Consider the following 24,480-nt stretch of genomic DNA (forward strand, 5'->3'; position numbering starts at 1 on the left):
TGGGAGCGAGAGAGGGTTTCATGTGACTCATAGTAGACGGGGAGAGCTCAGCAGTAGCTCCACCACGGCCCAGTATCTCTACAGTCTGGAGAGGCTGCTAGCTCCTCACTAACAGGCCGCTGATGACCTAATCTAGGACAAGCTGACGCTCAGACTACGTATTACAGAGACTGAGCTTGCTGAGCATACAAACAAACCCCCAGTGTCACAGTGCATCGTCTCGTTATCTAGGCCAATCTGCCTGCACCCAAAACACCAGCTATAAACACAGAGACCGATAGTCAACTGGAGAAGCCTGCAGGAAGTGGAGAAATATGATAGATTCGTTTTGTATGCACACAAAGCAAGCAAGTGCTAAATATTTGCTCAAGGAGTACAGTTTTGTTCAAACACAATTAATTCCTGAGGAGAGGTGCATGACATTGAGAATACAGTTTCCACCTGCACAGCATCAGTTTCCCCCTGCACAGCATCAGTTTCCCCCGTGCACAGCATCAGTTTCCCCCCTGCACAGCATCTGCACAGCATCAGTTCCCCCCTGCACAGCATCAGTTTCCCCCGGCACAGCATCAGTTTCCCCCGGCACAGCATCAGTTTCCCCCTGCACAGCATCAGTTTCCCCCTGCACAGCATCAGTTTCCCCCTGCACAGCATCAGTTTCCACCTGCACAGCATCAGTTTCCACCTGCACAGCATCAGTTTCCACCTGCACAGCATCTGCACAGCATCAGTTTCCCCCTGCACAGCATCAGTTTCCCCCTGCACAGCATCAGTTTCCCCCGGCACAGCATCAGTTTCCCCTGGCACAGCATCAGTTTCCCCCTGCACGGCATCAGTTTCCCCCTGCACAGCATCTGCACAGCATCAGTTTCCCCCCTGCACAGCATCAGTTTCCCACTGCACAGCATCAGTTTCCCCCCTGCACAGCATCAGTTTCCCCTGCACAGCATCTGCACAGCATCAGTTTCCCCCTGCACAGCATCAGTTTCCCCCGGCACAGCATCAGTTTCCCCCTGCACAGCATCAGTTTCCCCCTGCACAGCATCTGCACAGCATCAGTTTCCCCCTGCACAGCATCAGTTTCCCCCTGCACAGCATCAGTTTCCCCCCTGCACAGCATCAGTTTCCCCCCTGCACAGCATCTGCACAGCATCAGTTTCCCCCTGCACAGCATCAGTTTCCCCCTGCACAGCATCAGTTTCCACCGGCACAGCATCAGTTTCCCACTGCACAGCATCAGTTTCCCACTGCACAGCATCAGTTTCCCACTGCACAGCATCTGCACAGCATCAGTTTCCCCCTGCACAGCATCAGTTTCCCCCTGCACAGCATCAGTTTCCCCCTGCACAGCATCTGCACAGCATCAGTTTCCCCCTGCACAGCATCAGTTTCCCCCTGCACAGCATCTGCACAGCATCAGTTTCCCCCCTGCACAGCATCAGTTTCCCCCCTGCACAGCATCAGTTTCCCCCTGCACAGCATCTGCACAGCATCAGTTTCCCCCTGCACAGCATCAGTTTCCCCCTGCACAGCATCTGCACAGCATCAGTTTCCCCCTGCACAGCATCAGTTTGCACAGCATCAGTTTCCACCGGCACAGCATCAGTTTCCCCCTGCACAGCATCAGTTTCCCCCTGCACACATCTGCAGCATCAGTTTCCCCCTGCACAGCATCAGTTTCCCCCTGCACAGCATCAGTTTCCCCCTGCACAGCATCTGCACAGCATCAGTTTCCACCTGCACAGCATCAGTTTCCCACTGCACAGCATCAGTTTGCACAGCATCAGTTTCCCCCTGCACAGCATCAGTTTCCCCCTGCACAGCATCTGCACAGCATCAGTTTCCACCTGCACAGCATCAGTTTCCCCTGCACAGCATCAGTTTCCCCTGCACAGCATCTGCACAGCATCAGTTTCCCCCTGCACAGCATCAGTTTCCCCCTGCACAGCATCAGTTTCCCCCTGCACAGCATCAGTTTCCCCCTGCACAGCATCTGCACAGCATCAGTTTCCCCCTGCACAGCATCAGTTTCCCCCTGCACAGCATCTGCACAGCATCAGTTTCCCCCTGCACAGCATCAGTTTCCACCGGCACAGCATCAGTTTCCACCGGCACAGCATCAGTTTCCCCCCTGCACAGCATCAGTTTCCCCCCTGCACAGCATCTGCACAGCATCAGTTTCCCCCTGCACAGCATCAGTTTCCCCCTGCACAGCATCAGTTTCCCCCCTGCACAGCATCTGCACAGCATCAGTTTCCACCGGCACAGCATCAGTTTCCCACTGCACAGCATCAGTTTCCCACTGCACAGCATCAGTTTCCCCCTGCACAGCATCTGTTTCCCACTGCACAGCATCAGTTTCCCCCTGCACAGCATCAGTTTCCCCCTGCACAGCATCTGCACAGCATCAGTTTCCACCTGCACAGCATCAGTTTCCCCCTGCACAGCATCTGCACAGCATCAGTTTCCACCTGCACAGCATCAGTTTCCCCCGGCACAGCATCTACACAGCATCAGTTTCCCCCGGCACAGCATCTACACAGCATCAGTTTCCCCCGGCACAGCATCTACACAGCATCAGTTTCCCCCTGCACAGCATCTACACAGCATCAGTTTCCCCCTGCACAGCATCAGTTTCCCCCTGCACAGCATCAGTTTCCCCCCTGCACAGCATCAGTTTCCCCCGGCACAGCATCAGTTTCCCCCCTGCACAGCATCAGTTTCCCCCGGCACAGCATCAGTTTCCCCCTGCACAGCATCAGTTTCCCACTGCACAGCATCTCCCCCGGCACAGCATCAGTTTCCCCCTGCTGTCAGCATCAGTTTCCCCCGGCACAGCATCTACACAGCATCAGTTTCCCCCTGCACAGCATCAGTTTCCCCCGGCACAGCATCTACACAGCATCAGTTTCCACCTGCACAGCATCAGTTTCCCCCTGCACAGCATCAGTTTCCCCCTGCACAGCATCAGTTTCCCCCTGCACAGCATCAGTTTCCCCTGGCACAGCATCAGTTTCCCCCTGCACAGCATCAGTTTCCCCCGGCACAGCTGAAGCAGCATTTGACAGATCACCAAACAATGCCACTGAAATCGATCCAAAATGGCATGAATTGATCAACACCCTAAAGCCACATGAATGGAACTGACAGTGTGTCCAACATCCACAGTCAAATCAGTGGAGGGGGTGAAGAAGAGGAAGTCAATTAGCTGTGTTGTCACAGCCGGGGCTTGACTGCTGAACGCAAACATCCCTGGATGATGACCAGACTGACAGTCTGTCTGTCTAGTGGTGGCATGCTGTCTGTCTGTCTAGTGGTGACATGCTGTCTGTCTGTCTAGTGGTGACATGCTGTCTGTCTGTCTAGTGGTGACATGCTGTCTGTCTGTCTAGTGGTGACATGCTGACTGTCTGTCTGTCTGTCTAGTGGTGACATGCTGACTGTCTGTCTGTCTAGTGGTGACATGCTGGCTGTCTGTCTGTCTAGTGGTGACATGCTGTCTGTCTGTCTAGTGGTGACATGCTGTCTGTCTGTCTGTCTAGTGGTGACATGCTGTCTGTCTGTCTGTCTAGTGGTGACATGCTGTCTGTCTGTCTAGTGGTGACATGCTGACTGTCTGTCTGTCTGTCTGTCTAGTGGTGACATGCTGTCTGTCTGTCTAGTGGTGACATGCTGTCTGTCTGTCTAGTGGTGACATGCTGTCTGTCTGTCTAGTGGTGACATGCTGTCTGTCTGTCTAGTGGTGACATGCTGTCTGTCTGTCTAGTGGTGACATGCTGACAGTCTGTCTGTCTGTCTAGTGGTGACATGCTGTCTGTGTCTAGTGGTGACATGCTGTCTGTCTGTCTAGTGGTGGCATGCTGTCTGTCTGTCTGTCTAGTGGTGGCATGCTGTCTGTCTGTCTGTCTAGTGGTGACATGCTGTCTGTCTGTCTAGTGGTGACATGCTGACTGTCTGTCTGTCTGTCTGTCTAGTGGTGACATGCTGTCTGTCTGTCTAGTGGTGACATGCTGACAGTCTGTCTGTCTAGTGGTGACATGCTGTCTGTCTGTCTAGTGGTGACATGCTGTCTGTCTGTCTAGTGGTGACATGCTGACAGTCTGTCTGTCTGTCTAGTGGTGACATGCTGTCTGTGTCTAGTGGTGACATGCTGACAGTCTGTCTGTCTGTCTAGTGGTGACATGCTGTCTGTCTGTCTAGTGGTGACATGTCTGTCTGTCTAGTGGTGGCATGCTGTCTGTCTGTCTAGTGGTGACATGCTGTCTGTCTGTCTAGTGGTGACATGCTGTCTGTCTGTCTAGTGGTGACATGCTGTCTGTCTGTCTAGTGGTGACATGCTGTCTGTCTGTCTATTGGTGACATGCTGACTGTCTGTCTGTCTGTCTGTCTAGTGGTGACATGCTGTCTGTCTGTCTAGTGGTGACATGCTGACAGTCTGTCTGTCTGTCTAGTGGTCTCTGGGTAATATAGGCCCTTAAAACACAGACACACAGTTGATGACAAACACCCTCAAAGCTCAGTGTGACTACGACACTAAAGCAGCCATGTTTTTCCTGTTGATTTCCAATTGTTATTTTTCCTTTGAATCCTACTTCTGTTTCTCCGCCATGACACAGCGCACCGCCTCTGAGTAACACGCTGATCCTCAACACACGGGGCTCTCAGTGGTGCGTACTGAGACCCCCCCTGTACTCCGTTCACCCACGACTGCGTGGCGGCGCACGACTCCAACTCCATTAAGTGACGACACGACGGTGGAAGGCCTGAACACTGATGAGACAGCTTATAGGGAGGAGGTAAGTGACCTGGCAGTGTGGTGCCAGGACAACCTCACGTAAGCATGACAAAGGAAATGGAGGGCCGAGCACGCCCCTATTCTCATCGACGGGAGTGGGTCGAGACGAGCACGCCCCCATTCTCATCGACGGGAGTGGAGTGGGTCGAGACGAGCACGCCCCCATTCTCATCGACGGGAGTGGAGTGGGTCGAGGAACTTCAATTTCTTCTGTGTCCACATCACTAAGGAATTCTCATGGTCCTCACACACCAACCCATTCGTGAAGAAGGAGACAACAGGGTGAAAAGATTTGGCACGGGTCCTCAGATCCTCAACAAGTTCTACAGCTGCACCACAGAGAGCATCTTGGCTGGCTGGATCACCGCCTGGTATGGCGACAGCTTGGCATCTGACCACAAGGCTCTACAGAGGGTAGTGCTCTACAGAGGGTGGTGCTCTACAGAGGGTAGTGCTCTACAGAGGGTAGTGCTCTGCAGAGGGTAGTGCTCTGCAGAGGGTAGTGCTCTGCAGAGGGTAGTGCTCTGCAGAGGGTAGTGCTCTGCAGAGGGTAGTGCTCTGCAGAGGGTAGTGCTCTACAGAGGGTAGTGCTCTACAGAGGGTAGTGCTCTACAGAGGGTAGTGCTCCACAGAGGGTAGTGCTCCACAGAGGGTAGTGCTCCACAGAGGGTAGTGCTCCACAGAGGGTAGTGCTCCACAGAGGGTAGTGCTCCACAGAGGGTAGTGCTCTACACTCTACAGAGGGTGGTGCTCTACAGAGGGTAGTGCTCCACAGAGGGTAGTGCTCACAGAGGGTAGTGCTCCGCAGAGGGTAGTGCTCCGCAGAGGGTAGTGCTCCGCAGAGGGTAGTGCTCCGCAGAGGGTAGTGCTCCGCAGAGGGTAGTGCTCCGCAGAGGGTAGTGCTCCGCAGAGGTAGTGCTCCGCAGAGGGTAGTGCTCCCGCAGAGGGTAGTGCTCCGCAGAGGTAGTGCTCCTGCAGAGGGTAGTGCTCCGCAGAGGGTAGTGCTCCGCAGAGGGTAGTGCTCCGCAGAGGGTAGTGCTCGCAGAGGGTAGTGCTCCGCAGAGGGTAGTGCTCGCAGAGGGTAGTGCTCCGCAGAGGGTAGTGCTCCGCAGAGGGTAGTGCTCCGCAGAGGGTAGTGCTCCGACAGAGGGTAGTGCTCCGCAGAGGGTAGTGCTCCGCAGAGGGTAGTGCTCCGCAGAGGGTAGTGCTCAACAGAGGGTAGTGCTCCGCAGAGGGTAGTGCTCCACAGAGGGTAGTGCTCCGCAGAGGGTAGTGCTCCGCAGAGGGTAGTGCTCCGCAGAGGGTAGTGCTCCGCAGAGGGTAGTGCTCCGCAGAGGGTAGTGCTCCGCAGAGGGTACTGCTCCACAGAGGGTGGTGCTCCACAGAGGGTGGTGCTCTGCAGAGGGTGGTGCTCTACAGAGGGTAGTGCTCTACAGAGGGTGGTGCTCTACAGAGGGTGGTGCTCTACAGAGGGTAGTGCTCTACAGAGGGTAGTGCTCTACAGAGGGTGGTGCTCTACAGAGGGTGGTGCTCTACAGAGGGTGGTGCTCTACAGAGGGTGGTGCTCTACAGAGGGTGGTGCTCTACAGAGGGTGGTGCTCTACAGAGGGTGGTGCTCTACAGAGGGTGGTGCTCTACAGAGGGTGGTGCTCCGCAGAGGGTAGTGCTCCTGCAGAGTGCTCCACAGAGGGTAGTGCTCCACAGAGGGTAGTGCTCCACAGAGGGTAGTGCTCACAGAGGGTAGTGCTCTACAGAGGGTAGTGCTCTACAGAGGGTAGTGCTCTGCAGAGGGTAGTGCTCTACAGAGGGTAGTGCTCTACAGAGGGTAGTGCTCTACAGAGGGTAGTGCTCTGCAGAGGGTAGTGCTCTGCAGAGGGTAGTGCTCCGCAGAGGGTAGTGCTCCGCAGAGGGTAGTGCTCTACAGAGGGTAGTGCATACAGCCCAGTACATCACTGAGCTCCCTGTCATCCAGGACCTCTATACCAGGTGGATAAGACAGCGCCGGGTGGAGTGAGTCCCGGACGAGACAGCGCCGGGTGGAGTGAGTCCCGGGCGAGACAGCGCCGGGTGGAGTGAGTCCCGGACGAGACAGCGCCGGGTGGAGTGAGTCCCGGACGAGACAGCGCCGGGTGGAGTGAGTCCCGGACGAGACAGCGCCGGGTGGAGTGAGTCCCGGACGAGACAGCGCCGGGTGGAGTGAGTCCCGGACGAGACAGCGCCGGGTGGAGTGAGTCCCGGACGAGACAGCGCCGGGTGGAGTGAGTCCCGGACGAGACAGCGCCGGGTGGAGTGAGTCCCGGACGAGACAGCGCCGGGTGGAGTGAGTCCCGGACGAGACAGCGCCGGGTGGAGTGAGTCCCGGGTGAGACAGCGCCGGGTGGACCTGGAATCCTGTCCTTTCTACTCACATTTCTATCTTAAAACACACTACATAACATATATAAACCACACTACATAACATATATAAACACAAGACATAACATATAGTGACTGTACTGAAGAGTGCTAGGTGGTATTAGCAGAGGCTCACTCCGAGGTCTCCCTCCTGCTAGGACTGATCAGCACCACACAGGAAGGGCAGCCTGCTCCGTTTCCTGTCCCCAGGCAGAGGGACAGACACAGGCCTGAGGCTCCCAGCTCAGCCTCTCACACAGAGACCAGGCTCAGTCACACTGCAGTGCAGTGCAGAGTAACCATACTATGAAAATAAATACTCACTATCCTACACATTCTGCCGTGGATTCTGCTGTCTGAGTGACAAACATCACACCCCCATGGAGGGCACCATGCCATGACAAACATCACACCCCCACAGAGGGCACCATGCCTTGACAAACATCACACCCCCACAGAGGGCACCATGCCTTGACAAACATCACACCCCCACAGAGGGCACCATGCCATGACAAACATCACACCCCCATGGAGGGCACCATGCCATGACAAACATCACACCCCCACAGAGGGCACCATGCCATGACAAACATCACACCCCCACAGAGGGCACCATGCCTTGACAAACATCACACCCCCACAGAGGGCACCATGCCATGACAAACATCACACCCCCATGGAGGGCACCATGCCATGACAAACATCACACCCCCATGGAGGGCACCATGCCATGACAAACATCACACCCCCACAGAGGGCACCATGCCATGACAAACACACTCCTGAAAGCACCATTTTTAAAATGGGATATTCTCCCTGACTGTCTAGCTTTTATTTTGGTGATGGTTAGTTCACAAAATATATATATCCAGCGACTCACCCAACTATTTTCTATGTGTGTGTGTGTGTGTGTGTGTGTGTGTGTGTGTGTGTGTGTGTGTGTGTGTGTGTGTGTGTGTGTGTGTGTGTACACAAGGAGCAAAAGAGAGGGAAATCTGAGTGTTGCCTTGCAGCGATAGTCAAGCTCCTCAGCTGGGGTGTAGAGCCATGACCTTTACAGCAGACTGGTGTTGTGCTGAGAGGCTCTGCCCGACACACAGTCAGTGTAGTGGTCATATTGATAGAGGGGGCTGGGGTACACCATTAAGAGCAGTCAGACACACAGTCAGTGTAGTGGTCATATTGATAGAGGGGGCTGGAGTACACCATTAAGAGCAGTCAGACACACACAGTCAGTGTAGTGGTCATATTGATAGAGGGGGCTGGGGTACACCATTAAGAGCAGTCAGACACACAGTCAGTGTAGTGGTCATATTGATAGAGGGGGCTGGAGTACACCATTAAGAGCAGTCAGACACACACAGTCAGTGTAGTGGTCATATTGATAGAGGGGGCTGGGGTACACCATTAAGAGCAGTCACACACACACAGTCAGTGTAGTGGTCATATTGATAGAGGGGGCTGGAGTACACCATTAAGAGCAGTCAGACACACACAGTCAGTGTAGTGGTCATATTGATAGAGGGGGCTGGAGTACACCATTAAGAGCAGTCACACACACACAGTCAGTGTAGTGGTCATATTGATAGAGGGGGCTGGAATACACCATTAAGAGCAGTCACACACACACACAGTGTAGTGGTCATATTGATAGAGGGGGCTGGGGTACACCATTAAGAGCAGTCACACACAGTCAGTGTAGTGGTCATATTGATAGAGGGGGCTGGAGTACACCATTAAGAGCAGTCACACACAAACACACAGTCAGTGTAGTGGTCATATTGATAGAGGGGGCTGGAATACACCATTAAGAGCAGTCCCACACACAGTCAGTGTAGTGGTCATATTGATAGAGGGGGCTGGAGTACACCATTAAGAGCAGTCACACACAGTCGGTGTAGTGGTCATATTGATAGAGGGGGCTGGGGTACACCATTAAGAGCAGTCACACACAGTCGGTGTAGTGGTCATATTGATAGAGGGGGCTGAGTACACCATTAAGAGCAGTCACACACAGTCGGTGTAGTGGTCATATTGATAGAGGGGGCTGGAGTACACCATTAAGAGCAGTCACACACACACAGTCAGTGTAGTGGTCATATTGATAGAGGGGCTGGAGTACACCATTAAGTCAGACACACACAGTCAGTGTAGTGGTCATATTGATAGAGGGGCTGGAGTACACCATTAAGAGCAGTCACACACACACAGTCAGTGTAGTGGTCATATTGATAGAGGGGCTGGAGTACACCATTAAGAGCAGTCACACACACACAGTCAGTGTAGTGGTCATATTGATAGAGGGGGCTGGAGTACACCATTAAGAGCAGTCACACACACACAGTCAGTGTAGTGGTCATATTGATAGAGGGGGCTGGAGTACACCATTAAGAGCAGTCACACACACACACAGTCAGTGTAGTGGTCATATTGATAGAGGGGGCTGGAGTACACCATTAAGAGCAGTCACACACACACACAGTCAGTGTAGTGGTCATATTGATAGAGGGGGCTGGAGTACACCATTAAGAGCAGTCAGACACACAGTCAGTGTAGTGGTCATATTGATAGAGGGGGCTGGAGTACACCATTAAGAGCAGTCAGACACACACAGTCAGTGTGGTGGTCATATTGATAGAGGGGGCTGGAGTACACCATTAAGAGCAGTCAGACACACACAGTCAGTGTAGTGGTCATATTGATAGAGGGGGCTGGAGTACACCATTAAGAGCAGTCAGACACACACAGTCAGTGTAGTGGTCATATTGATAGAGGGGGCTGGAGTACACCATTATGAGCAGTCACACACACACACACAGTCAGTGTAGTAGTCATATTGATAGAGGGGGCTGGAGTACACCATTAAGAGCAGTCAGACACACAGAAAGAGGAGTCAGGGCCGCTGTACTAAGCAGAACACCAGTCATAGTGTTAGGACTGTGCACAGGTCTGTCCAACGGTGCAAATGATTCAGCACAGCCAGCAATATACTGGCTTCCTCTTTCAGCATGTCAACCAGAGGAATACACAGTGCCCTCTGCTAACACACACACCAGAAATTATTTTGTTGACTTTTGTATGTGCATACACACATACAATGTTGGGTGTGTGTACATATTGGTACACTGGTATGGCTGAAGGACAGACAGGTATAAATAGCAGCAGAGTAAACTGATACAGACCTCTGCTCTGTCAGCCTCACGTCACATTAACACAACACCCGCTGGGAGGCTTCCCTCTGACTGACTGGCTGGCTGGGAGGCTTCCCTCTGACTGACTGACTGGCTGGGAGGCTTCCCTCTGACTGACTGACTGGCTGGGAGGCTTCCATCTGACTGACTGGCTGGGAGGCCCTCTGACTGACTGGCTGGGAGGCTTCCCTCTGACTGACTGGCTGGGAGGCTTCCCTCTGACTGACTGGCTGGGAGGCTTCCCTCTGACTGACTGGCTGGCTGGGAGGCTTCCCTCTGACTGACTGGCTGGCTGGGAGGCTTCCCTCTGACTGACTGGCTGGCTGGGAGGCTTCCCTCTGACTGACTGGCTGGCTGGGAGGCTTCCCTCTGACTGACTGGCTGGCTGGGAGGCTTCCCTCTGACTGACTGGCTGGGAGGCTTCCCTCTGACTGACTGGCTGGGAGGCTTCCCTCTGACTGACTGACTGGCTGGGAGGCTTCCCTCTGACTGACTGGCTGGGAGGCTTCCCTCTGACTGACTGGCTGGGAGGCTTCCCTCTGACTGACTGGCTGGGAGGCTTCCCTCTGACTGACTGGCTGGGAGGCTTCCCTCTGACTGACTGGCTGGGAGGCTTCCCTCTGACTGACTGGCTGGGAGGCTTCCCTCTGACTGACTGGCTGGGAGGCTTCCCTCTGACTGACTGGCTGGGAGGCTTCCCTCTGACTGACTGGCTGGGAGGCTTCCCTCTGACTGACTGGCTGGGAGGCTTCCCTCTGACTCCACCACTGACTGGCTGCCAGACTGACTAGCTGTCTGGACATTGAGCGATCGTTTTACAGACATGGGAAGCCACTAACAGTCTAAATAAATAAAACTCTGGCTGCCCGGCACGCTGCCCGACTCACTGGATCATGTCATGGGCATTGTGTAAGGTCAGGAAAATGGCAGCAGGGTCTTGACTGGTGTGGTGGGAATGAACTGTCATTACAGCCTATTTAAAAGCAGGTTGAGGAGAGGGCACGCTGCTAGTTAAAAGACAGATGCAGCTACCACTGATAATATAGCACAATTATTACATCATTATTGCTATTACACAACTATGAATAATTTGGCAGCACTTAGGCCAGTCTCTGTCACAGATATATAGGACAACATCAGATATGAATAGCTTAGGCTGGCTCACAGTGGGCCAAATGTGTCCAAAACATACGCTGATTCACAGAGAGAAAGAGAGACCGAGAGAGAAAGAGGGAGAGAGAGAGACACACCGAGAGAGATGGAGAGAGAGAGAGCGAGAGAGACCGAAGGAGAGAGAGTGACACCGAGAGAGAGAGACAGAGAGAGTGACACCGAGAGAGGGAGACGGGGAGAGAGAGAGAGAGAGAGAGAGAGAGAGAGGGAGACCGAGAGAGGGAGACCGAGAGAGAGAGAGAGAGAGAGACCAAGAGAGAGAGAGAGAGAGAGACCGAGAGAGAGAGAGAGAGACCAGAGAGAGAGAGAGAGAGAGACCGAGAGAGAGAGAGAGGGAGACCGAAAGAGAGAGAGAGAGAGAGAGAGAGAGAGAGAGAGACCGAGAGAGAGAGAGAGAGAGAGAGGGAGACCGAGAGAGAGAGACCGAGAGAGAGAGAGGGAGTCCGAGAGAGAGAGAGAGGGAGAGAGAGAGAGAGAGAGAGAGAGAGAGAGAGAGACCGAGAGAGAGAGACCGAGAGAGAGAGACCGAGAGAGAGAGAGAGACCGAGAGAGAGGGAGAGAGAGAGGGAGACCGAGAGAGAGAGAGGAGAGAGAGAGAGAGGGAGACCGAGAGAGAGAGAGAGACCGAGAGAGAGACCGAGAGAGAGACCGAGAGAGAGACCGAGAGAGAGACCGAGAGAGAGACCGAGAGAGAGAGACCGAGGGAGAGACCGAGAGGGAGAGACCGAGAGAGAGAGAGAGAGAGACCGAGAGAGGGAGACCGAGAGAGGGAGACAGATGGAGAGAGATGGAGGGGGAATCATAAGACAGCCATCTGTCTCAGCTAAACTCTGAATTGGAGAACAGGAGTCTGTTTGTGTGACTGAACCATCTAGTGAACACAGCCTACTCTCAGGGCCCCTCCCTCCCAAATAGCACCCTATTCCCTATATAGTGCACTTCCCTGGTCAGAAGCACTATAAAGGGAATAGCGTGCCATTAGGGATCAGTCAACTCTCTGCCTGAGCCAGAACCATCGCTTCAGCAGCTGTTCCAGTTAAAGGCTTTAGTCACAGGCTGAGTATTTTGGACCCTGGTTACAGCCCAGCCCAGCCACTCTGGGCCCTGGTTACAGCCCTGCCCAGCCACTCTGGACCCTGGTTACAGCCCAGCCCAGCCACTCTGGGCCCTGGTTACAGCCCAGCCCAGCCACTCTGGACCCTGGTTACAGCCCAGCCCAGCCACTCTGGGCCCTGGTTACAACCCTGCCCAGCCACTCTGGACCCTGGTTACAGCCCAGCCCAGCCCCTCTGGACCCTGGTTACAGCCCAGCCCAGCCACTCTGGACCCTGGTTACAGCCCAGCCACTCTGGGCCCTGGTTACAGCCCAGCCCAGCCACTCTGGACCCTGGTTACAGCCCTGCCCAGCCACTCTGGGCCCTGGTTACAGCCCTGCCACTCTGGGCCCTGGTTACAGCCCAGCCCAGCCACTCTGGACCCTGGTTACAGCCCTGCCACTCTGGGCCCTGGTTACAACCCAGCCCAGCCACTCTGGACCCTGGTTACAGCCCTGCCCAGCCACTCTGGACCCTGGTTACAGCCCTGCCACTCTGGGCCCTGGTTACAGCCCAGCCCAGCCACTCTGGGCCCTGGTTACAGCCCTGCCACTCTGGGCCCTGGTTACAGCCCAGCCCAGCCACTCTGGGCCCTGGTTACAGCCCAGCCCAGCCACTCTGGGCCCTGGTTACAGCCCAGCCCAGCCACTCTGGGCCCTGGTTACAGCCCTGCCCAGCCACTCTGGGCCCTGGTTACAGCCCTGCCCAGCCACTCTGGGCCCTGGTTACAGCCCAGCCCAGCCACTCTGGGCCCTGGTTACAGCCCTGCCCAGCCACTCTGGGCCCTGGTTACAGCCCTGCCCTGCCACTCTGGGCCCTGGTTACAGCCCTGCCCTGCCACTCTGGGCCCTGGTTACAGCCCTGCCACTCTGGGCCCTGGTTACAGCCCTGCCACTCTGGGCCCTGGTTACAGCCCTGCCACTCTGGGCCCCAGCCCTGCCACTCTGGGCCCTGGTTACAGCCCTGCCACTCTGGGCCCTGGTTACAGCCCTGCCACTCTGGGCCCTGGTTACAGCCCAGCCACTCTGGGCCCTGGTTATAGCCCAGCCACTCTGGGCCCTGGTTACAGCCCTGCCACTCTGGGCCCTGGTTACAGCCCTGCCACTCTGGGCCCTGGTTATAGCCCAGCCAAGGACATACTCTGGGCCCTGGTTATAGCCCAGCCAAGGACATACTCTGGGCCCTGGTTATAGCCCAGCCAAGGACATACTCTGGGCCCCGGTTATAGCCCAGCCAAGGACATACTCTGGGCCCCGGTTATAGCCCAGCCAAGGACATACTCTGGCCCTGGTTATAGCCCAGCCAAGGACATACTCTGGGCCCTGGTTATAGCCCAGCCAAGGACATACTCTGGGCCCTGGTTATAGCCCAGCCAAGGACATACTCTGGGCCCTGGTTATAGCCTAGCCAAGGAAATACTCTGGGTCCAAGTTATACGGCCAACTCGGGTCTGGAGTTTATCCTGGTCAGGTGATGAGGTACAGTAAAACTCCTGTCCCTAACCAGTTTCCAGTTCTGATGCTCTAGGGGAGGCACCCTGCCTGTATAACAGTAAGGAGGAAACCCTGAATGTAGCTACTCCCTATACTGAGCCCTGGTCAACAGTAGACAGGGCCCAGGGTGAATGGTCAACAGTAGATAGTGTACCACTGTTGACCATTCACCCTGGTCCCTGTCTACTGTTGACCATTCACCCTGGTCCCTGTCTACTGTTGACCATTCACCCTGGTCCCTGTCTACTGTTGACCATTCACCCTGGTCCCTGTCTACTGTTGACCATTCACCCTGGTCCCTGTCTACTGTTGACCATTCACCCTGGTCCCTGTCTACTGTTGACCATTCACCCTGGTCCCTGTCTACTGTTGACCATTCACCCTGGTCCCTGTCTACTGTTGACCATTCACCCTGGTCCCTGTCTACTGTTGACCATTCACCCTGGTCCCTGTCTACTGTTGACCATTCACCCTGGTCCCCTGTCTACTGTTGACCATTCACCCTGGTCCTGTTGTCTACTGTTGACCATTCACCCTGGTCCCTGTCTACTGTTGACCATTCACCCTGGTCCCTGTCTACTGTTGACCATTCACCCTGGTCCCTGTCTACTGTTGACCATTCACCCTGGTCCCTGTCTACTGTTGACCATTCACCCTGGTCCCTGTCTACTGTTGACCATTCACCCTGGTCCCTGTCTACTGTTGACCATTCACCCTGGTCCCTGTCTACTGTTGACCATTCACCCTGGTCCCTGTCTACTGTTGACCATTCACCCTGGTCCCTGTCTACTGTTGACCATTCACCCTGGTCCCTGTCTACTGTTGACCATTCACCCTGGTCCCTGTCTACTGTTGACCATTCACCCTGGTCCCTGTCTACTGTTGACCATTCACCCTGGTCCCTGTCTACTGTTGACCATTCACCCTGGTCCCTGTCTACTGTTGACCATTCACCCTGGGTCCCCGTCTACTGTTGACCATTCACCCTGGTCCCTGTCTACTGTTGACCATTCACCCTGGTCCCTGTCTACTGTTGACCATTCACCCTGGTCCCTGTCTACTGTTGACCATTCACCCTGGTCCCTGTCTACTGTTGACCATTCACCCTGGTCCCTGTCTACTGTTGACCATTCACCCTGGTCCCTGTCTACTGTTGACCATTCACCCTGGTCCCTGTCTACTGTTGACCATTCACCCTGGTCCCTGTCTACTGTTGACCATTCACCCTGGTCCCTGTCTACTGTTGACCATTCACCCTGGTCCCTGTCTACTGTTGACCATTCACCCTGGTCCCTGTCTACTGTTGACCATTCACCCTGGTCCCTGTCTACTGTTGACCATTCACCCTGGTCCCTGTCTACTGTTGACCATTCACCCTGGTCCCTGTCTACTGTTGACCATTCACCCTGGTCCCTGTCTACTGTTGACCATTCACCCTGGTCCCATCACTGTTGACCATTCACCCTGGTCCCTGTCTACTGTTGACCATTCACCCTGGTCCCTCCGTTGACCATTCACCCTGGTCCCTGATCTCATTCATTCACCCTGGTCCCTGTCTACTGTTGACCATTCACCCTGGTCCCTGTCTACTGTTGACCATTCACCCTGGTCCCTGTCTACTGTTGACCATTCACCCTGGTCCCTGTCTACTGTTGACCATTCACCCTGGTCCCTGTCTACTGTTGACCATTCACCCTGGTCCCTGTCTACTGTTGACCATTCACCCTGGGCCCTGTCTACTGTTGACCATTCACCCTGGTCCCTGTCTACTGTTGACCATTCACCCTGTCTACTGTTGACCATTCACCCTGGTCCCTGTCTACTGTTGACCATTCACCCTGGTCCCTGTCTACTGTTGACCATTCACCCTGGTCCACGTCTACTGTTGACCATTCACCCTGGTAGTCTACTGTTGACCATTCACCCTGGTCCCTGTCTACTGTTGACCATTACCCTGGTCCCTGTCCTGTTGACCATTCACCCTAAATGTCTAGACCATTCACCCTGGTCCCTGTCTACTGTTGACCATTCACCCTGGTCCCGGTCTACTGTTGACCATTCACCCTGGAAATGTCTACTGTTGACCATTCACCCTGGTCCCTGTCTACTGTTGACCATTCACCCTGGTCCCTGTCTACTGTTGACCATTCACCCTGGTCCCTGTCTACTGTTGACCATTCACCCTGGTCCCTGTCTACTGTGACCATTCACCCTGGTCCCTGTCACTGTTGAATTCACCCTGGTCCCTGTCTACTGTTGACCATTCACCCTGGTCCCTGTCTAGAGTGACCATTCATGTCACTGTTGAATTCACCCTGGTCCCTGTCTACTGTTGACCATTCACCCTTCCCTGTCTACTGTTGACCATTCACCCTGGTCTGTCTACTGTGACCATTCACCCTGGTCCCTGTCACTGTTGACCATTCACCCTGGTCCCTGTCTACTGTTGACCATTCATGGTCCTGTCTACTGTTGACCATTCACCCTGGTCCCTGTCTACTGTAATGTCACTGTTGACCAATGGTCCCTGTCTACTGTTGACCATTCACCCTGGTCCCTGTCTACTGTTGACCATTCACCCTGGTCCCTGTCTACTGTTGACCATTCACCCTGGTCCCTGTCTACTGTTGACCATTCACCCTGGTCCCTGTCTACTGTTGACCATTCAATGGTCCCTGGTCTACTGTTGACCATTCACCCTGGTCCCTGTCTATTGACCATACATATGGAACCCTATTCCATTAATGGCCCTGTCTACTGTTACCATTCAGAAATGGCACCTGTCTATTGACCATTCACCCTGGTCCCTGTCTACTGTTGACCATTCACCCTGGTATGTCTACTGTTGACCAACCCTGGTCCCCTATTGACCATTCAATGGCCCTGGTCAAGAGTGAATCACCCAGGTCCCTGTCTACTTTGACCATTCACCCTGGTCCCTGTCTACTGTTGACCATTTACCCTGATTCCCTACTGCTTTCCAGTCTGTCTAAGTTGACCATTTCACCCAGAAATGACCATTCACCCTGGTCCCTGTCTACTGTTGACCATTCACCCTGGTCCCTGTCTACTGTTGACCATTCACCCTGGTCCCTGTCTACTGTTGACCATTCACCCTGGTCCCAGGTCATCTGCTGACCATTTGAGGACTGTTGAAATTCAAGGTCCCTGTCTACTGTTGACCATTCACCCTGCGATCCCTGTCTAAGATTGACCATTCACCCTGGTCCCTGTTACTGTTGACCATCACTCTGATGTCTACTTGACCATTCACCCTGGTCCCTGTCTACATGATTATCCCTGTCTACTGTTGACCATTATTGGTCAGTTTGACCATTCACCCTGGTCCCTGTCTACTGTTGACCATTAATGACAATTTACAGTCAAAATGTTGACCATTCACCCTGGTCCCTGTCTACTGTTGACCATTCACCCTGGTCCCTGTCTAATGACCATTCATGGTCCCTGTCTACTGTTGACCATTCACCCTGGTCCCTGTCTACTGTTGACCATTCACCCTGGTCCCTGTCTACTGTTGACCATTCACCCTGGTCCCTATCTACTGTTGACCATTCACCCTGGTCCCTGTCTACTGTTGAAAATTATTGACCAACCCTGGTCCCTGTCTACTGTTGACCATTCACCCTGGTCCCATTACTGTTGACCAACCCTGGTCCCGTCTACTGTTGACCATTCACCCTGGTCCTTATCTACTGTGACCATTCACCCTGGTCCCTGTCTACTGTTGAATTCACCCTGGGCCCTGTCTACTGTTGACCATTCAATCTACTGTTGAATTCACCCTGGTCCCTGTCTACTGTTGACCATTCACCCTGGTCCCTGTCTAGTTGAACATTACCCTGGTCCCTGTCTACTGTTGACCATTCAAGTCCCTGTCTACTGTTGACCATTCACCCTGGTCCCTGTCACTGTTGACCATTCACCCTGGTCCCTGTCTACTGTTGACCATTCACCCTGGGCCCTGTCTACTGTTGACCATTCACCCTGGGCCCTGTCTACTGTTGACCATTCACCCTGGGCCCTGTCTACTGTTGACCATTCACCCTGGTCCCTGACGGCATGACCATTCACCCTGGTCTGGTTGACCATTCAAATGGTCCCTGTCTACTGTTGACCATTCACCCTGGGCCCTGTCTACTGTTGACCATTCACCCTGGGCCCTGTCTACTGTTGAAATAGCCCTGTCTAATGACCATTCACCCTGGGCCCTGTAGTTGACCATTCACAGCCCTGTCTACTGCTGACCATTCACCCTGGGCCCTGTCTACTGTTGACCATTCACCCTGGGCCCTGTCTACTGTTGACCATTCACCCTGGTCCCTGTCTACTGTTGACCATTCACCCTGGTCCCTGTCTACTGTTGACCATTCACCCAAATGTCTACTGTTGACCATTCACCCTGGTCCCTGTCTACTGCTGACCATTCACCCTGGTCCCTGTCTACTGTTGACCATTCACCCTGGTCCCTGTCACTGTTGACCAAATGCTGAACCACACCCAGGTGTAGTAGACCATTCACAGTCCCTGAAATGCTGACCACAACAGGTGTACTGTAGACCATTCACCCAGTGAAATGCTGACCACAACAGGTGTAGTAGACCATTCACAGTGAAATGCTGACCATTCAACAGGTGTACTGTTGACCATTCACCCAGTGAAATGCTGACCATTCAACAGGTGTAGTAGACCTCACAGTGAAATGCTGACCACACCCAGGTGTAGTAGACCATTCAGTCCCTATCTACTGCTGACCATTCACCCTGGTCCCTGTCTAGTTGACCATTCACCCTGGGAAACTGTTGACCATTCACCCTGGTGAACTGTTGACCTCACCCTGAACTGCTGACCATTCACCCTGGTGTACTGTAGACCATTCACCCAGTGAAATTGAATACAACAGGTCACATCAGTAGACCTTTCAGTGAAATGCTGAATACAAACTTTGTGGTGTCCTTACTGGTGTGGTCTAGACCTCACAGTGAAATGCTGAATTACAACAGGTGTAGTAGACCTTACAGTGAAATGCTGAATACAAACAGGTGTAGTAGGCCCTGGTCAACAGTGAAATGCTGAATATGGAAACATAATGGCCCAGTCAAGTAATGCTGAATACACCCTACTAATGGCCCTGTAGTGCAGAAAGACCTCACAGTGAAATGCTGAATACGTAACAGGTGTAGTAGACCTTACAGTGAAATGCTGAACACAACAGGTGTAGTAGACCTCACAGTGAAATGCTGAACACAACAGGTGTAGTAGACCTCACAGTGAAATGCTGAATACAACAGGTGTAGTAGACCTCACAGTGAAATGCTGAATACAACAGGTGTAGTAGACCTCACAGTGAAATGCTGAATACAACAGGTGTAGTAGACCTCACAGTGAAATGCTGAATACAACAGGTGTAGTAGACCTTACAGTGAAATGCTGAATACAACAGGTGTAGTAGACCTCACAGTGAAATGCTGAATACAACAGGTGTAGTAGACCTTACAGTGAAATGCTGAACACAACAGGTGTAGTAGACCTTACAGTGAAATGCTTACTTATGAGCACTTTCCCAACAATGCAGAGAAAAAGAATGTGACCCTGGTGTGAAAGTGTATGTATGTATGTATGTATGTATGTATGTATGTATGTATGGGTTTGTGGTTTTTCACTTAAGCAGTAGTAGCTCTGAGGCACTAAAACCCTGTTGTGAACATCCAGGATTCATTCCAAATAGCACTGTTCCCTATATAGTGAACTAAATTTAGGGAATAGGATGCTATTTAGGACAGATTTATTTATTATATATAGTTCATGATTGTCAGTAAAAGAAATACAAATAATAGAAGGGGGGGTCAACAAGCGGTAGAAGACATGTAAACACAAGGCATGTTTACTAAGGTCTTCCAGTAAAAACCCTTAAATCTGACACCATGTCACACCCCTGGAATGTGTGCAAGCTACAAATTCAAACGTTGGGCCTAAATGTTTTGCAGGCAAAAGGGAGAAGTAACAGTATTGCACAGCATGAGGCTTCCGATTGTTCAATAACTTGTTACTCATTCATATAAAATAATAAGTGACTCATTACTCCCTAGTGGGGATTTTATCAGCCTAAAACAGCACCTAAAATATTACTCCCTAGTGGGGATTTTATCAGCCTAAAACAGCACCTAAAATATTACTCCCTAGTGTGGATTTTATCAGCCTAAAACAGCACCTAAAATATTACTCCCTAGTGGGGATTTTATCAGCCTAAAACAGCACCTAAAATAGTACTCCCTAGTGGGGATTTAATCAGCACCTAAAATATTACTCCCTAGTGGGGATTTTATCAGCACCTAAAATATTACTCCCTAGTGGGGATTTTTCAGCCTAAAACAGCACCTAAAATATTACTCCCTAGTGGGGATTTCAGCCTAAAACAGACCCTAAAATATTACTCCCTAGTGGGGATTTTATCAGCCTAAAACAGACCCTAAAATATTACTCCCTAGTGGGGATTTTATCAGCCTAAAACAGCACCTAAAATATTACTCCCTAGTGGGGATTTTATCAGCCTAAAACAGACCCTAAAATATTACTCCCTAGTGGGGATTTTATCAGCCTAAAACAGACCCTAAAATATTACTCCCTAGTGGGGATTCAATCAGCACCTAAAATATTACTCCCTACTGGGGATTTTATCAGCCTAAAACAGCACCCAAAACCATTGATATTATATAACATTCAGACATTCAATAAATAGACTATCAACATTGGGGACATTCCACCAGGGTCATAGGAATTACTACAAGTGGTGGTGCTCTCACTGCCAGAGACGTGTTGGATGTGTGTGAGAGAACAGGTCAGATAAAAGCAAATGTATTTATGAAGCCCTGTTTCCAAATCAGCCGTTGTCACAAAGTGCAGTACAGAAACCCAGGCTGAAACTCCAAACAGTAAGCAATGCAGATGTACTGTTCGGTAACAGACTGACGGCACCAACAGCAAACCGCCATTCTGTTATTAAACTTTGCTTCTGTCCTGTTGTTCAAGTAAATGTGTTCTTGTGAAATGTTCCATGGACATTGTTGTAGTACATGTAGTCCTTGTGCATAGAGGTGAATTATTTGTTTAAATTTGACATCCATATTTTTCACTTTAAAATGTGTCTAAGCAACAGTCTTACCCTGGAATAGCCCGTCTCTCTCTCTCTCTCTGCTTGACTTGAGTTCAAGTCCTCCAGCTTTCACATCTCTCCCTCTCAACAGCCTTCTGTCCTACCAGCTCACACCTGCTTATCTCAATGGAGCCAACACCAGCCTGAACTTGGAATCCAACAGCAATGCAGAAGGCCTGCTATTTAATTACTGAGAATGAACTCCAGGTGAACTTGGAATAGAATTATGTTATTTTAAACTTTAAATTACCTTGAAATACATAGAATTCTGAATGTTATTTTGCACTTTAAATTGGGGTAGAATAGAGAATTAGAATATAAACTTGAATGTATATTTTTTTAGGCCAACTTGTAACCATCCTGTTATACATCGAACTAGAACGCTGGAATATGTATTTGATCCCGTTTTAAGTATCTGTCACAAGGTCCCTCTAATGCCCTGGGGGGGGTCCGTTTTATAATACCCACAGTCTTCATTTCTCCCACATTGGTAAAATGTAAGAAATGAATTAGTCCTAAAAGATTGGATCCAAACTAAACGGTATGAATTAACATCCTGTGTGTTGGAATGACAGTTTGAGACAGATCTATTCATGTGGTTGATAGTGGCAGGCAGCACGCATGTAATAATATTCAGAGGTAGAGATAGCTGTTCCCTGCCTCCACTGCCTCCCTCGCTGCTCGGGTGTTATTTGGGGGCGTGGTGGGGATACAAAAACAACAGTGGATGGCTGCCGATGGTTTATTAAACCGTCATTTGAACACTGTCTTAAAACCACCAGTTACAATTAAAACCCCACTTATGTGTAGGCCTAACGATCGGTCAATGTTTCGCCAACACGTCTCTAACGTTCTCCCAGACCGTAATGCTGATCTTACAGTTGTTTGTTTATACAACCACGTCAATTTGTTCCGCTCTGGTTGATCAATTGTATTTCCCGTTTGAATTTAATTAAAAACGTGTGTTTGTAAAATGTGCAATAATGTTTCCACCCGTGTCCTGACATCGGAACGCTATGTAGCAGTTTGCAGAAGAGCGCTCGATACTTTGTAACGTTCGAACGTGCATTTTCTCTGCAGGTTCAAGAGCGGGTAAATCCGCAGCCATTAGCCAACCAAACGAGAAGAACAGCGAAACTCGGAAACAAAAAAAATAGAATTTCACCGTAAAAAATATGTCATTATGTGTACAATCGTGGCTAGAATTAGAAATGTAAACGGTCCTTTCCAAAATAACACCACAACTATTTGGAATAAAACGCGATAACAGACGCAGTTCTGGACTGGACACATTGTCATACTGCACGGCGCACACTGTCGGCCCCACATGCTTCACAGTCCTGAAGAGCGACAGCCACTAGCCCTGAAAAGCTAAGTGGTTAATGGACCCTGGCGTTGTCTTTCTATGGACAATAACATGCAGTAACACGTTCTATTCATGTAACGTTATATCCAGCCAGCCGTTTAGTGCGTAAAATTGCGCATTCGTATAAAATACCTTTTTGCAACAACTTCATCTCCCCGTTCTCCTTCTTCATTACAGTAGTGACGTTACTCAGACTGCTGCTAATATTTCCAGGAGTACCAGGGATTGGTTTATGTTTCTTCTTTTCCTTGAAATCCTTCTCTTTCTCTCGTTTTTCCTTGGGCTTTTTGGATGGTGGTTTGGTATGGGAGGCGAGGAAAGCGCTCTGCTTGAACACTGTGTGAATGGGAGGCTGGAGGGGCGCCGAGGGGTTGCTGCTCGCCTTGACGGGGCTGAAGCTCCATGTTGTCGGGTTGCCTGAACTCTGCTTCTGGTGCTGCTTCTCCACTGCGCCGCCACCTCCCCCTGCACCTCCTTCCCCATTTAGTTTCTTAGGTTTAAGGCTCTTCTCGTCGTTTCGGACTCGCTTGGACGGCGGCGGGTGAATGTCCCGGGAAGACTGCGGCCGGGTGTCCGACGCTAGTTTCGGTTCTTTAGATTTGGCGAGCGGGCTTTTGGTCGCTGCACCAAAGTGAATGAAGCTCAGTGACTCCGCCATCTTGGGGCTCTCTGTATTTACTCTCCCGACCGCTGTTTGTGCGAGGCAGGCATAGAGGGGCGGAGTCTGGTGGCTAACTGACAGGCAGGCCAGGTTGGAGGTGGTGTCTGGAGTATAATGATTGGTTCGAGGAGAAATGGGACACATTACGCGGGAAACAGTCCGCAGAACACTCTTAACTCTGTGTAGAGGATATATAAGCCTCTCATTATTTACAACAGATTATTACATTAGGCTTCATAACATAACAACATTAGCTAACCTAAGGTCATTTATTTACATCTGTTTATAGAGACCCCTTTATTAGTGTCTGTTGATTTAACATCAAAAATAAATATATTATAGGCTCCTCAACTCTATTAATAAATATATTAAAACTGAGGTTCAGTTTAATAAATGAATAGCCCATTAGGTTTTCACAATCAATGTGCCAAGTGTTGTGCAATGTACAAGGAAAGTGTTCTGTACTTGCTGCTTGATCCTTCCGACATCGTGTGACCATCTGGTCCTTTGACCTGCGGCAGGTGGGCCAGGGTTCAGGGCGTTGGGCCAGGGTTCAGGGCGTTGGGCCAGGGTTCAGGGCGTTGGGCCAGGGTTCAGGGCGTTGGGCCAGGGTTCAGGGCGTTGGGCCAGGGCGTTGGGCCAGGGCTCAGGGCCAGGGCGTTGGGCCAGGGCTCAGGGCCAGGGCTCAGGGCGTTGGGCCAGGGCTCAGGGCGTTGGGCCAGGGCTCAGGGCGTTGGGCCAGGGCTCAGGGCGTTGGGCCAATAAGGTTGTGTATGTGTGTGACCCAGCCTGGGTGGATGGCAAATGGCCTGGGCAGAGAGAGAGAGAGAGCAGAGCACCACCTCAACCCTGGCTGGCCCTGGGGCTTAGCTTTGGCTGACACACTTCTCACTGGTGCACTCATGTGGAGTGAGAGATGGGGGGACAGGAGTGGCTGTCCAGTGGTGCACTCACTGAGACAGAAAGCCGTGCTCCTATAGGCCTAGCCAGACCTATTCACTGAGGTGGACTTCCAATGAGATCAAAGATATAAAACAGTACATCCTGGGTCGGATAAACCTGCAACTTGGGCTCGGAACAACCTTACCTTCTGCTCAGACAGGCTTTTATTTAACAGTTGAAGCCCCATTGAGGTCAGAAGA

At 51.9% G+C, this 24,480-nt stretch overlaps 1 protein-coding gene across 1 annotated transcript in view; it reads right to left on the bottom strand.

The window, feature by feature from the left end:
- LOC135530771 (uncharacterized) overlaps positions 1 to 23,389 on the bottom strand; it is an 89,442-nt gene extending 66,053 nt beyond the window's left edge. Inside the window, 5 exon segments of the mRNA XM_064958953.1 lie at positions 1,138 to 1,321; positions 2,089 to 2,386; positions 5,585 to 5,767; positions 19,103 to 19,127; positions 22,810 to 23,389. Of these exon segments, the coding sequence (XP_064815025.1) occupies positions 1,138 to 1,321; positions 2,089 to 2,386; positions 5,585 to 5,767; positions 19,103 to 19,127; positions 22,810 to 23,335 (1,216 nt within the window). The 5' untranslated portion in view covers positions 23,336 to 23,389.
- Between the last annotated feature and the right edge of the window lie 1,091 nt (positions 23,390 to 24,480).

The sequence above is a fragment of the Oncorhynchus masou genome, unplaced genomic scaffold (assembly GCF_036934945.1).
Source record: "Oncorhynchus masou masou isolate Uvic2021 unplaced genomic scaffold, UVic_Omas_1.1 unplaced_scaffold_1414, whole genome shotgun sequence".
Taxonomy (NCBI): Eukaryota; Metazoa; Chordata; class Actinopteri; order Salmoniformes; family Salmonidae; genus Oncorhynchus; species Oncorhynchus masou.